At 45.2% G+C, this 14,863-nt stretch overlaps 1 protein-coding gene across 1 annotated transcript in view; it reads right to left on the bottom strand.

The window, feature by feature from the left end:
- Positions 1-13,618, bottom strand: part of mcm10 (minichromosome maintenance 10 replication initiation factor) — a 44,494-nt gene extending 30,876 nt beyond the window's left edge. The window contains exons 1-2 of the mRNA XM_083631857.1: positions 13,490-13,618; positions 1,141-1,187 (exon numbers count right to left, since the gene is read on the bottom strand). Coding sequence (XP_083487983.1) covers positions 1,141-1,147 — 7 coding nt within the window. The 5' untranslated portion in view covers positions 1,148-1,187; positions 13,490-13,618. The remainder of the gene's footprint in view (positions 1-1,140; positions 1,188-13,489) is intronic.
- Positions 13,619-14,863: the final 1,245 nt, after the last annotated feature.

Here is a 14,863-nt window from a genome sequence, read left to right on the forward strand (position 1 = left end):
TCAAGTGAAATGCATGTAAACACTGCGAATTTGGAAAAAACGAATGTCTTTCTTTATTTCTAAAACATGTGGAAAAACCCATAAATCATAGATTTACCGCATTGTTTCCTCTCAATATGAACATTTTAGCCGATACCGATAAACGATGTTATCCTTGCTGTTATTTTGCTCATCAGGCCGATACTGATATATTAAAAAAACAACTAACATCGGCCAATACCGATATGATTGCTGATCTATCAGGCATCTCTAACTGAGTTATAGGGACGGGCATTTTAAGTAAGTATTGGAGTACTCTCTATTGAACGAGTACTCGTGTACTTGTTTATTTAACGTCACTAATAATAATAATAGCGTCCTTTTTGCATAATAATACGGGTGGTCCGTGTGCGAGGGCAAACAAGCGGATCCAAAGGTTGGCTACGTTATGCTATCGTAGGCTATTAGGCCTGTAAGAATATCTATTACTATAGTAATGATATCAGTGTTTCCCCTACCATTCTACAGCGCCCCCGCCAGCCCAGATTTTTTTTGGGGAAAAAAATAATGATTTCCCCCTGCGTTGTTAAAGTGCGAGCACGGTGGCGCAGTGGTAGCGCTGTCGCCTCACAGCTAGAAGGTCCTGGGTTCGATTCCCAGGTGGGCTATCTCATCGAAAGGGCCTTTCTGTGTGGAGTTTGCATGTTCTCCCCGTGCTCCTCCATATATAACCCCCCACTAAAAACATGCAGAAGATGGTCGTCTGACCAGCGGCGGTTGGAAGAAGTTGGTCCCTGGGCGCTTCACTGCAGCTGCCCACCGCTCCTGGCCTGAACCATGGAGGACGAGCCAGGATGGGTCAAACGCGGAGGACAAATTTCACGGCACCTTCAAAGCGTGTGTGTGTGTGTGTGTGTGTGTGTGTACTGGCTGCCGTGCACGTGTGTGTGTGTGCCAAATGGTATTTGTAACAGAATAAAGACGGGGTTTGTCCGTCCGGTTTAATCTTAGTACTCGAATAGTAGAAACGTTGCTGAATAGTAACGTTATGGACGAGTACTCGAGTACCTAAGTACTCCCCCCATCCATACTGAGTTACTGTATGTCTCTAACTTTAGATAGAACCTTTCTCTCATGTCCTTTATGTTTTGTGATACTTACTCTCCATTCTCAAAACGCTGAAGATGATGCAGATCTCAGATCAGCTGCTGAAGAAAGAAAGGAACATTAAGAACATTATCATGAGGGAGCCTGCAGGTTCCAGCAAGCTACATTTAAGACTATTTATTATTAAAACATTGTAATGCCAGTTAGTTTGAATGAAATACAAGATGTTATTTTCTTGACGTTCCAGAACTTTGAATTGGATTAAAATCTATAGAATTTAATCCTCAACATAGAATTTATACCTCAGACAAAATGGTGGGTCTAAAGCAGTGATAGGCAACCTTGCCCAATGTCTTACAATGTTGCCACATTGGAAATAAAAATATCTTTGCAAGAGCCACAACTCCCTTTCCTCCCTTTATTTTTTAAAGATTTTTATTTATTTATTTATTTTAAGTAGGACTTTAAAAAAAAGCTACAACTATACCCACAAATGTGCCGCATGTGGCTCTAGAGGGGTTGAGTATCACTGGTCTGGTCAAGTGTTATTTTACCCATGGACGTAGCGGGGGGGGGGGGGGGGGGGGGGGGGTGCGAGCACAGAGGCATTGTCCCCCCCACTTTTTAAGAAGGCAGTATTGGACTCCTGCACTTTTTGAAGTCCAAAAACGTTATAGAATATTATTAAAACTGAAACCGGGCAGGCACTAGGACCATGCGGGCGCCCAAGCTTCCAGCAGCAGGGCAAGTATACTGAGTGACACTGGGCCGGCCCAGAGCCGTATAATAGAAGAGTTCCGACATCTCCATTCACTCCAATGGACCAGTTTTTTTCCAGGAAGTAGAAAGTGGAACTCTTGAGTAAAAAAAGCAGCACTGTTGAGTTGCAGCAAAATAGACAGTTTGTGTTGTACTTTGAAAGGGTTTTTCATCCCTTGAAATGAATCAAATTGTACATTATCGGCTTTATTTTAGCATGCAAAAGTAGCGCGAGACCCATTCCTGGCTGTTCATTGGCTAATGAGTCTCGCATTTTGGTCCTCCGCTGACGCCACTCTCTTACTAGAGGACACTAGGCCGGCCCAATCACATCTCTTACTAGGTCCAGCCCTTCCCCTCTGTGTGTGGGCTGACTTAAACCTTGCGTCGTCACCAGGCTCTCTCAAAGGAGAGAGCGCCTGGTATCCATTACAGACAGGAAGACCATATAATGGCGATGCCATTATTTGGTTTTAGTTGTTTGTTTTGTATCTTTTTGGGTAGCTAGATACTCACGTCGCCCATGTTTTCTGAACAGAACGTAAGGATTGCTGCACTTTGGTTCCCAGCGGATGGTGGTGTGTTCCGCCCATAGCCAGATGACACGGAACAAGGTTTTTGGCCCCAGACTAGGGCTGGCCCAATCACATCTCTTACTCTGTGCCCAGCCCTCCCCCTCTGAGTCTGGGCTCGCCCAATCACATCTCTTACTCTGTGCCCAGCCCTCCCCCTCTGTGTCTGGGCTCGCCCAATCACATCTCTTACTCTGTGCCCAGCCCTCCCCCTCTGTGTCTGGGCTCGCCCAATCACATCTCTTACTCTGTGCCCAGCCCTCCCCCTCTGTGTCTGGGCTCGCCCAATCACATCTCTTAAGGCGCTGACAAGGTTCTGCGCAACCTCGACTTGGAGCCTTGCCGCCGACGAGCGGCGACAGCGAGACTGTGCATACTCGAACGTACCTCGTCCAAAACACGTCCAAAACTTTATCGTGTCGTTTACCAAGAACTTGTAATCATGTCGGTGGGGGGACATTTTATTGTCCCTCCATTTTAAAACTCATTCTGGTGAGCCTGCATAAGGCTTTGCTAGATGAGGGACAAGCATGTTAAATGAGGAAATGGCATTTCCTCATTCCTCACAACAAGGAGTTGACGCCGCGGAGTCACATTTTGCGAGGAGCTGCACTCCCCCTCCGCTGAGCTGCGCCGATAGGACGCCCAGCTGCGGCGACCCCCTCGGCGCAGTCAGCGCCGGCGATTTCGCTCGAGCATAATTTGCGCTTTACTCTGCCCAGCCCTCCCCCTCTGAGTCTGGGCTGGCCCAATCACATCTCTTACTCTGCCCAGCCCCCCCCTCTGTGACTGGGCTGGCCCAATCACATCTTACTCTGCCCAGCCCCCCCCCTCAGTGTCTAGGCTGGCCCAATCACATCTCTTACTCTGGCCAGCCCTCCCCCTCAGTGTCTAGGCTGGCCCAATCACATCTCTTACTCTGCCCAGCCATCCCCCTCAGTGTCTAGGCTGGCCCAATCACATCTCTTACTCTGCCCAGCCCTCCCCCTCAGTGTCTAGGCTGGCCCAATCACATCTCTTACTCTGCCCAGCCATCCCCCTCAGTGTCTAGGCTGGCCCAATCACATCTCTTACTCTGCCCAGCCCTCCCCCTCAGTGTCTAGGCTGGCCCAATCACATCTCTTACTCTGCCCAGCCCTCCCCCTCAGTGTCTAGGCTGGCCCAATCACATCTCTTACTCTGCCCAGCCCTCCCCCTCAGTGTCTAGGCTGGCCCAATCACATCTCTTACTCTGCCCAGCCCTCCCCCCCAGTGTCTAGGCTGGCCCAATCACATCTCTTACTCTGCCCAGCCCTCCCCCTCAGTGTCTAGGCTGGCCCAATCACATCTCTTACTCTGCCCAGCCCTCCCCCTCAGTGTCTAGGCTGGCCCAGAGAGAGCGGTGTCAGCGGAGGTCCAAAATGTGTGACCAAAATGTGTGACCAATGAACAGCCAATGAACAGCCAGGAAGGAGGCTCCTGCTATGTTTTGAATGCTAAAATAAAGCTGATAATATACAATTTGATTCTTTAAACATCGGACCCTTTCAAAGTACATCACAATCTGTCCATTTTGCTGCAACTCAACAACGCTGCTTAATCCAGAGCTTTACTTCCGGGAACTCTTGAAAGTAAACAAGGCTAGGTCGGAAACCTAGCATATGGCCAGTAGGGATGGGCATTTCTAGCAAAAACACTATTCGAAATTCGCTGGCCAAATTCGAATTTAATTCGAATTTCGAAAAAAAAAAAAAAAATGTAAAAAAAAAAAAAAAAACTTTTTTTTTTTTTTTTTTTACATTTTTAATTTTTTTTACATTGACATTTTCGAAAATAAAAAACAGTTTTGACAATCATGAGTGGTTGTGGTTCATTAAATATTTAGTAGGCTCAGGTCTGATTGCCAAAGGGGTGCCAAAGTCACCCCCTCTCCCTCTTCATGGGATTTCATCCGCCATTCATTTTTCCATAAACCTTGCTTAAAATGATTATAGCGATTTGACTATACTTAGAATCAGGGGAGACAATGCAACATTTCACTCAAAAAAAAAAAAAAATTTTTTTTTTTTTTTTTTCGAATTTCGAATTTCAATAATAAAAGTCGACCTTGATAATAACAACGATTATTCGAAAATTCGAAATTCGATGCCCATCCCTAATGGCCAGCGCGATAAAGCCTTCACGGGCATCGGCACTCAAATCGGCACGCAAATTGGACTGGACAAAGCCAGATATAGGGCCCGCTTGCGCTGGCCAAAAACTGGTCCATTGGAGTGAATGGAGATGTCACAACTCTTCTGAGCTGGCCCAATCACATCTCTTATTCGGCCCCACAACCCTCCCCTCGGCCCTCTCACAGACCAATTGCATGCGTTAAAATCATCACACGTGACATTTGATGTTACTCAGCCAATCAAATAGTGCCTCGATGTTGTGGCCGCTGCTGCCACAGGCAGACACACACGACTGCTCGGCTTTCTTCAGAGGTGCAAGGCACTCTGGGTAGTATGGTTAGATTTAGTAGCTCCCCACACGGAGCGGAGGAGAGCTGAGAAGAGACACTCACTCACTCCAGTCGAGTGGGAGGAACGAGAGAAGTAATAGAGAGAATACATTTCACATGGCGGCTCTAAAAAGAGGAAAATAGACCGTCCGCGCGAAAACAACACTTTTAATCCACAGTGGACAGACTGTTAGATCATAGATGTTCATTGTAGGGTTAGCACGATGGACGATGGCATCGACCATCGTGATTGGCCGACCCCCCATCGACCTCTGAGCCTTCTACATCGGATCATTGTGATTAATTATCTGTTCGAATTAAATTTGTGCTGTTTTAATAATAAAAAATACCAAGTCCACCTACCGTGACGCGTGGGGGACGCGCCGGCGGCATTAAACGAGCGCCCCCAGTTCAGGCTCAGAGAAGCCTCCCCTCCCCCTCCTCCGCTCTTAATGTCGCCGGGGCGTTCCCCGCGCGTGATTTCTAACCCCACAAGGATAAGCAATAACCACGCCCTGTGGCGCCTGGATTGGCCAGGAGCAACACTGGAGGGCACGCAGCCCAGCGATTTCATGAACCAACTGAATAGCTCTTGAGAACGACAGCGATTTCGAGAGCGGACATTGAGAGCGGACATTGAAATGAATTATGGTCACCTACCTTCCTTAGCATAGTAATAATAATAATAAGCTTAATCTACACAATGTACACAATCTACAAAAACATGCAATAATATAAACGGTGTTGTGTTCATGTTCATAGCTCATATAATATAATGTATCATATCGTTAATTTCAAGCTTAATTCTTACCCAGAGAAAAGGTACAGCACTGAAAATGTAACAAGCAATAGTTTTTTAAACATCTTTATTTTAAAAGATGAAAAACCCCAGGTGCTTTAGTCCCAAGCTTCAATGCTCCTGGCCAATCCCAGCGCCACAGGGCGTGGTTATTGCTTATCCTATGTGGGGTTAAATCACGCGTCCCCCGCGGATGAGAAGTCAGTTCTTGTGTTGGGAACACTTTTAAGACAAAGAAGAAACTTCACGTTCTTTCCTGTTTTCAACCCAAAGTGAGTACAAGTCTTCAACTGTGAATTTAACTCGCCTGTTTCCAAAGTGAAAGTTGAAGTCGCTCACAGCAGCAGCCTGTCGTTTACCTCAACGCGAGACTGATCAGTCATTCAGACTGATCGCGTTGAGGTTACAGCAGCAGCAGCTGTGTTTCTCTCTCAACTCTCCTCTCCTCTCTTCAAATCGCTCTCATTAGGTTCAAAAGCCCACGCGAATCTAACGTTATATCAGCCAGTAATTCAGTCAGTTTACTACCAGCTAGTTAAATTCAACACGCACACGTTGTTGGTGAGGACCTGTAATGTTAACGTTTTGTTATTTGCGCCGTTCAAATTGTTGGTAGTGAGAGCCACTGCTTCATTCAGTCACCTGGCTCTGTGCTGTTAGCACAGAGGCTAATAGTAGCCTATCGAAGCCCGCTGGTCTCCGTGAAGAGCTCAGCTGTCCAGTTGTAATGAACGCATTGCAATGAATGGCATTACCGCACCGCAGCGACTTAATAAATGATTAATTATTCCCCCCACCCCTGCCAATGACGATGCCATCGTGGATCACGATGGTTCACTGTGGAATAATCACGATGGATAATTTACTGACATCACACAACCCTACTGCACATATGATAATAGGCAGCACAGCCTTTTTTAACTACGCTCCAAAGCTCTGGAATACCAGACCTCAACCCATTCGAGCTCGGTGAACATTTTTAAACTTATTTATTTAACCTGGAATGCTACGCTACAGTAAGTAGCTAGCAGATCTGAAAAGTGCGTAAATCCACAGTGGACAGACTGTTAGATGTTCATTGTCCTCACCAGTTCCACCACGCAGTTCAAACAAAACCAGCATGTCTCATTGTGATTCAACTTGAGATAGTCTGGCAACCGAGACTACATTGTGATGCATGATGCAGTGTAGGAAGCGCCACATGTTTTGAGCAACAAACACACACACTCAAATCCAAACTGCACATTCACTGCTGGACAACATGATTGATTGATTGATGATAGATAGATAGATAGATAGATAGTAAAGAAGGAGAAAAGAAGGTGTTAATGTGTTGAGATTGTTTTTGGCTGAGACTTAAAATGTCAAATGGAGTAAGGGGGAAACTATTTTTTTTTTAAATTAAAGCACTTTATTTTGAGATGCAGATTTTTCCAAAGCTCCTGTATGTTATTTTTAAACGCAGCCCTTATTACTTACTTGAAATGAAAAAATAACAGGTTTGTTCTCTAAATTAATTTGCATTGTCGATATAGTCTTTTTTATATGAATAACATTTTGGCTGAAGCAAGATTTAGCTATTTTTCAAGAAAAATCTGGCCTGGGGATGTTGTGGGCCTGTACAAAATGCACTTTTGAAATCAGAGCGACATCCTTGATTTTACTTAAATTGACACCTCCTTTTTATTATTATTACCACCAGTATTATAGTAATTGTATGTATTGTAAGTAAACAAAAAGTAATACATGATCTGATAGTCTTTTTAATTGAAAGTAACACTAAGAAGCCACAACAGTTCTAAGAGCTCTGGAAATTAAAACCTGACTGTAGATGATTTGATAATCGCATGTCATATTTGTCTACTATGAGCCGCCGTAGTATTTACATGCTAAGCCAATCAGCGTGCCTCTAGTCCTGTTTAGGTCTGGGTACCGGTAGCGGGTAGCCAGTCTGTTATCACATGCCAATGTGTCTGTACGCAGCTCTTGATATTAAAACCAGTAATCGGTTCACAGTGTGATCATTGACTCACACACAACACAAAGTAGAAGACTTTACATGGTGTCAGAATAGGTACGAACTCATCGCCTGTGTGAGTATTTTTTTCGCCTGACAACCTGTTTCTTTTGCCGGGGAGAGACGAGACGATAGTCGGACAACATGGCGGACGGCTTTCGCAGACCGGACCCCGTTGTTTTTGATGAAAACGTTGCAGAAAGCTGGCGAAACTTCGAGAGGGAGTATGATATTTTTGTTGCAGCAGCACATTATGATAAGCCTGCGAAAACAAAGGCTTATATACTCCTTAACCTCGCTGGACCAGAAGCAATTGAGCGGGAGTGCTCATTTGTTTATGCAGCGGAGGTGCGTGCACCCGGGGAAGGCGGAGCAGTACTTGCCCGTGCGGAGTCCAGGGAGGACCCGGAGTGTTTGAAGAGGAAGTTTCGAGAGATCTGCAATCCCCAAAGCAACAGGACAATGGAAAGACACAAATTCCACTCGAGAAACCAGAAGCAAGGTGAGAGTATCGAGTCATTTTTCAGTGATTTGAAGATGAAAGCAAAAAGTTGCCACTTTGGAGATTTGACTGACGAGCTAATCTGTGACCGGATTGTGTGTGGCATTATTAGTGACTCTTTAAGAAAATCTCTGCTGAGAGATAGTGAACTAACACTTGCCAAGGCAATCTCACTCTGTCGAATCCATGAGATGACAGAAGAAAATAGCAAGACGCTAGCCACACAAGCCACCAGTGTCGATGCAGTGAGGCCATTTCAAGGCAGAAAGTACCAGTCAAAACCACAGCCATTCTCCCAGGCCATCACAAGATGCAACAACTGTGGAGGTAGTCATGCTGCTAAGCGGGAAAAGTGTCCAGCTTTCGGACAACAGTGTCATAATTGCAACAAGCTAAACCACTACAAGAGCTGCTGCAAGTCTAAACCACGCAGCCAAAGCAGCACAAACAGAAAGCCTTACAGACAGTCTGTGCATGAAGTGACAGTGGAGCAGCCCACATATGAAGATGAAACGTTTTATGTGGACGGTGTCGAGGCCGATGACTGTGTTGACTGTGTCAATTCATATGCAAATGAGAAGGACGAAGGATTCGTCACAATACACATAAATGGCAGGTCAACAGAAATGAAAGTCGACACAGGAGCAAAATGCAACGTTATGTCACAAGAGACGTTCAGACATGTGGCTGACGGCGAGCAGCTTGTAAAGCAGAGCAAAGCTACAAACCTTGTTGCTTATGGTGGAACCAGAATTGAAACAAACGGCATGGTTGCACTGTCATGCTGCTTAAAGGAGCAACACCACTCATTGCCTTTCTTCATAGTGGACAGAGAGGTGCAACCACTGCTAGGTTTTCGTGCGTGCATGGACATGGGAATTGTCAAATTAAGCCCTGATGTTCATCAAGTCACCATGGAGAGCAACACAGACTTCAACACACAGATTCTTACGCAATATCAAGATCTGTTCAACAATGAGCTTGGAGAACTTCCACTCACCTACTCCATGAAGGTGGACGCCGACATACAGCCTGTGGTCCGGCCAGCCCACCGCATCCCTGTCGCGATGCAGGAGAGAGTGAAAGCTGAACTGGAACGGATGCAGAACATAGGTGTCATAACACCAGTCAGCGAGCCCACTGACTGGGTCTCCTCCATGGTCGCGGCACACAAGAAAGACAAGCAAGAAATCCGGCTGTGTATCAACCCAAAGGACCTTAACACAGCACTGAAAAGGCCCCACTACCCCATGCGTAGTGTTGAACAGGTAGCAGCTCAAATGCCGGGGGCTACAGTGTTCTCAGTTCTGGACGCTAAGAACTCATTCTGGCAGATACGTCTCGACAAGAAATCTTCAATGATGACGACATTCAGCACCCAATTCGGGCGCTACAGATTTCTGCGGATGCCCTTCGGAATTAATTCAGCAAGTGAAGTGTTTCAACGCACTATGGAACAGCTGTTCGCCGGCTATCCCTGCTCAGTCATCGTCGATGACATCCTCATCGGAGGCCGGGGAGTAGCTGAGCACGATGCTAACTTAAAGAGAGTGCTTGGACGGGTGAGAGAGGTCAACCTCAAGCTAAATCCAGACAAGTGTAAATTTCGCCTGGACCAAGTAGGATATGTAGGCCATATCTTCACAAGCAAAGGCCTGAAAGCGGACCCCTCCAAGACCGCAGCGATCACCGACATGCCAGTCCCCACAGACGTTGCTTCGCTACAGCGTTTTCTTGGTATGGTCAATTACCTTGCGAAATACATTCCGAACCTCAGTGACATCGCGACGCCGCTGAGGAAACTGACCCACAAAGAGACTGCATGGTGCTGGTACCAGCAGCATCAAGACGCATTTGACCGCCTCAAGTCGTGCCTGGCTGGCGCACCCGTATTAGCATTCTACGACGTCAAGGAGCCAGTAACGCTCACCTGTGACGCGTCATGCTATGGACTCGGAGCCGCGTGCATGCAAAACGGCAGACCGGTGGCGTTCGCGTCACGCACCCTCACGGACACGGAGACACGATATGCACAGATCGAAAGAGAACTCCTGGCTGTCGTGTTTGCCTGTACAAAGTTCAGAGACTACATATATGGAAAGCCCACGCTCGTGGAGACCGACCACCAGCCTCTGGTGACTATCCTCAAGAAGCCCATCCACACCGCCCCTGCCCGTCTCCAGAGAATGTTGCTACAGCTGCAACGCTATGACATCAGCTTAGTGTACAAAAAGGGCAAATTAATGTACCTGGCGGACACTCTTTCAAGGGCTCCAAACACAAAAGACTCCCAAAGCCCTGCTGAAAGCAATGCGTTTGAAGTCATGTCAGTGAGCTACATCTCCACAGCCCGCCTGGAGGAACTCAGAACGCATACAGCAGAGGATGAAATACTGCAGGCTCTCAGTGCAGTAATCCAGCGAGGGTGGCCCACCAAAATAAGCCACCTCCAGCCTGCTCTCATGCCTTTCTTCCCCTACAGAGACGAACTCATAGTAGAGGACGGCATCATTATGAAAGGCCACAAGACAATCATCCCCCAGTCTCTGCACAAAGAGTACATCAACATTGTGCACAAAGGGCACCCAGGTGCTGAAGCAACTAAGCGCAGAGCGAGAAGCATCATCTTCTGGCCAAACATGTCAGATGACATCACTGAGGAGTTGCTCTCGTGCACAACATGCAACAGCACCAGGCCCCATCAACAAAAGGAACCTCTCCGACTTCACCCTGTTCCAGACCTCCCATGGTCCACAGTGGCCACAGACATTTTTGAATGGCACGGCAAGTACTACCAGGTGCTTGTGGATTCATATTCGGGATGGTTCGAAATCGACCTTCTCCGTGACATAAAATCGTCAACAGTGATCTCCAAGCTAAAGAGACACTTTTCAGTCCATGGCACGCCGCACACTCTCTTCTCTGACAATGGTAGGCAGTACACCAGTCAGCATTTCAAGGACTTTGCCAAACAATGGGATTTCGTGCATACCACCAGCAGCCCTGAATATCCCCAATCAAACGGGCTTGCAGAGAGAGCGGTGCGCAGTGCCAAGCAGCTGATGGAGAAGTCACACAGGGATGGAAGCGATGTTTTCCTCAACCTTCTCAACCTCAGAAATGTTCCCCGTGATTCAACACTGGGCTCCCCAGCTGAACGTCTGATGTCACGACAGACACGCGCAGCCATTCCAGTAAGCACCAAACTACTGGAACCAACCCCAAAATGTGCCCAGCAAGTCAACGCCCAACTCCTTAACAAAAGACTCACTCTCAAGCGCTACTATGACAAGTCGAGCCGCCCACTACAGCCTTTATCAGAGGGACAAGTGGTGCGTCTGCAGACTCCAAACGGATACGACAAAGTAGGGACTGTACAGGAAAAGAGCACGGAGCCACGCTCCTACATCATCCAGTGCAATGGAAGGACATACAGGAGGAACCGACGCCACATCCTTCGCGTTGGAGAGCCGCCACCACCGCTCCAAGCAGAGGACCCGGACTCCCTGGTCACCAGCCCCTCCACTATGGACTGTACCCCCCCCACACCCCACAGTCCTGAGCCGAACGCCATACGACCACAGGGCGCTTCCCCTCTTCGCCCTGTGCCACGCTTGAGCACTGGGAACAGTGATAAACAGTACACAACACGTTCAGGTCGCACCTGCAGACCAAACCCGAAATATACGCAGTGAAAAAAAAAAAAAAAAAAAAAGTAATACACTGCTAGAAAAAAAAAAAAAAAAAAAAAGAAAAGAAAAGGAAATGTTATGCAATGCCTGTTGTGAAAGAAAAAAAATATATATATAATCTGTATACTGTGGAGTATTGGATGTTGATGTTTTGAAATGTTATGCCTACTGAATATTTGCACTAAATTTCTATGCACTTATGGTGACAGTGTTATGAATAGGCACATCCGTCAAAGTGATATATTAATCCACCTTGATTTGTGTTAGCTATTAAGTCTAAGCCTAAAGTCTAATTTGGTTGTTTTTAGGGGTGTCACGATACACTCAGTTCACGATACGATACGTATCACGATACTGGGTTCACGATAACGATACGATACGATTTTAACAATATTTTTTTAAACTTGAATAATGACAATATATGACTGGAAAAGTAGTATTTTATTTGAAATGCACAAATACAAAACATGCTGTTGTGGGAAATTGTTATTACAATAACAACTAGAAAAAACATGAGATTGGAGATAAGGCTTATCTTGAAATAGAATGAGTTACACCGTCACTTAGATTTACTTTGAACTAAAAGGTTTCTCAGCAGTATAAATTCTCATTATGCATCTTCAGTTTTTCTTCAAACTCAAACAACAAGACTTTTCTTAGTCTATTTTTTACGCATCTTCAGTTTTTCCTGTCAAGTAAACAGTTTTGCCAGAAACTCAATTGAATGGTTTCTCTCCTGTATAACTTCTCATGTGTCTCTTCAGAGACTTGTTCAACTGAACTACTTTCCACACATTGAACTTCAACAAACAAAGACGTTTCTTTGTCTACTTTTGAAAAAAAAAAAAAAAAAAAAAAAAATGTTTTTTTTTTTTTTTTCACGATATGAGATTTCATCTCAACGATACATATCGTGACGTTTTACTATCGCGAAATTTCGTGGGACGATATATTGTGACACCCCTAGTTGTTTTCTAAAAGACTGTTCTGAGCTAAAGGGAAAGGATGTAGATGATTTGATAATCGCATGTCATATTTGTCTACTATGAGCCGCCGTAGTATTTACATGCTAAGCCAATCAGCGTGCCTCTAGTCCTGTTTAGGTCTGGGTACCGGTAGCGGGTAGCCAGTCTGTTATCACATGCCAATGTGTCTGTACGCAGCTCTTGATATTAAAACCAGTAATCGGTTCACAGTGTGATCATTGACTCACACACAACACAAAGTAGAAGACTTTACACTGACATTAAACTGAAATCAAGGCACCTCAATCAGGATCAACCCATGACATAAACATGGCATGCACTGAACATGTACATGTAGATGTGAGTACTGCAGTTTTAATTTAGGTAATGTCACTATTGTTAATAAAGTGTTATGATTACGTGGGCATTACACTGACTTTAATAAACGTTAATATGATTGAATCCATTTTAAAGTATTTTCAGGACCTGTAGACAGCCTTGTTTTTCTGACCTGCAACAGCATCAATACAGGAAATAATAATATATAATCTCTATTTTGACATCATGCAGAAAGAGTGAAGTAACAGCAGCACTGTCAATATGAGAAAGACTTACCCAGGCGGATCTCAGCTTTGTGTCTGCCGTTAGCTTTAACGCTATATGCTCTGATGTTACGGCCTGGTCCAGATGGTTAACAGACTGTTTATCGGCTGTTTTAACATGTAGCTACAGATATTATTACCGATATAACAGTTTATATGCCTCTGGAGTCTGGTATCTAAACTATCTATCATGAAACGCTGCTCTGAAATCTAAACTGGCGCTAAAGGAAAGGACCCCTGTGCTGTGATGTCGTTCTTACTGCCAGGTGCCCCAGGATTTGCCTGATTACAAACAAAACGTAATCGTAGCACTGATTCCTGACCCACGTCTCAAATGTAAATATTCATGTGAGAAACAGCAGCTACGATTTTTGTAACTGTGTAATTAGTATACACATCATTTCAGTTGTAATGTTTGGGTCGCTACTAGCTACAGGCGTGTCTGAAGCGGACTGTTTTGGCTGAGGGACACTTAACACAACACGGACCTAAAAAAAAAAGTGATGGAGCAGGGCTGATGCTAGAATGGGTCGGCAGGAAGCACGTAGCCCCGCCTCTGGCCCTAAGCTCAACTAATCATCATCCTTCATGCCCAAACCCAACCAATCATAACTCATAGGGTCCCTCCAGACGATCCATTCTAGCACGACCAGCAATAAACATAAGATCGCCATATGAAAAATAGATTGCAGTCAACTGAGAATAGAACAAGCAAAACATTCGTGGCTCTGTAGGCTACATAATTAAATTAAGCCTACTTACCACTTTATGTCTTAACAGCTCAACGATGCGTGGAGAAATATTATCACTATTAATCACCGCGCGCATATCATGAACGGACCCTCAAATGGAGTGAGGGTGATATTCTCCTACATGCCAGAAAAGCCTATACATAATATAGATATGGGATAAATATGGGATAGCCCCAATACTAAATATGCAGGCTATTCTTGCATCTTTCAGCTGGAACTGTGTCCTGTAGGCTGTATGCCAATATATGAGCAAAAATAGGCTAGTTTTTATCAATGATAACTATGCCCGCATCGTCTCAATTCAGTTCAGCAGTTTTATCTTTTATAGTAGGCTATTAGGCTTTATACTAGGCTATTTTATATATGAATTATTCGATCAGTGCAACCACACACATGAGTGATAGAGATCATTATTCATTGGGCATGCGTTTCTAAATCTATGGTCTAAATAGGCTTACAGATTGTGGAAATGTATAGACTGAGATTACACATTTACATTTGTTGCTGCTGTATCAGACAGAAATCGCTGATCAAAGTAAATCAAATGACTGATGTGAATACAAGCTGCTGCTTTAGACAGCCCTTCAGCAGACTATCCAACGCGGATTTTCATTCTGACATTAAATCGCGGATAC

Source organism: Poromitra crassiceps (genome assembly GCF_964638095.1).
Source record: "Poromitra crassiceps genome assembly, chromosome: 2".
NCBI classification, from domain to species: Eukaryota; Metazoa; Chordata; class Actinopteri; order Beryciformes; family Melamphaidae; genus Poromitra; species Poromitra crassiceps.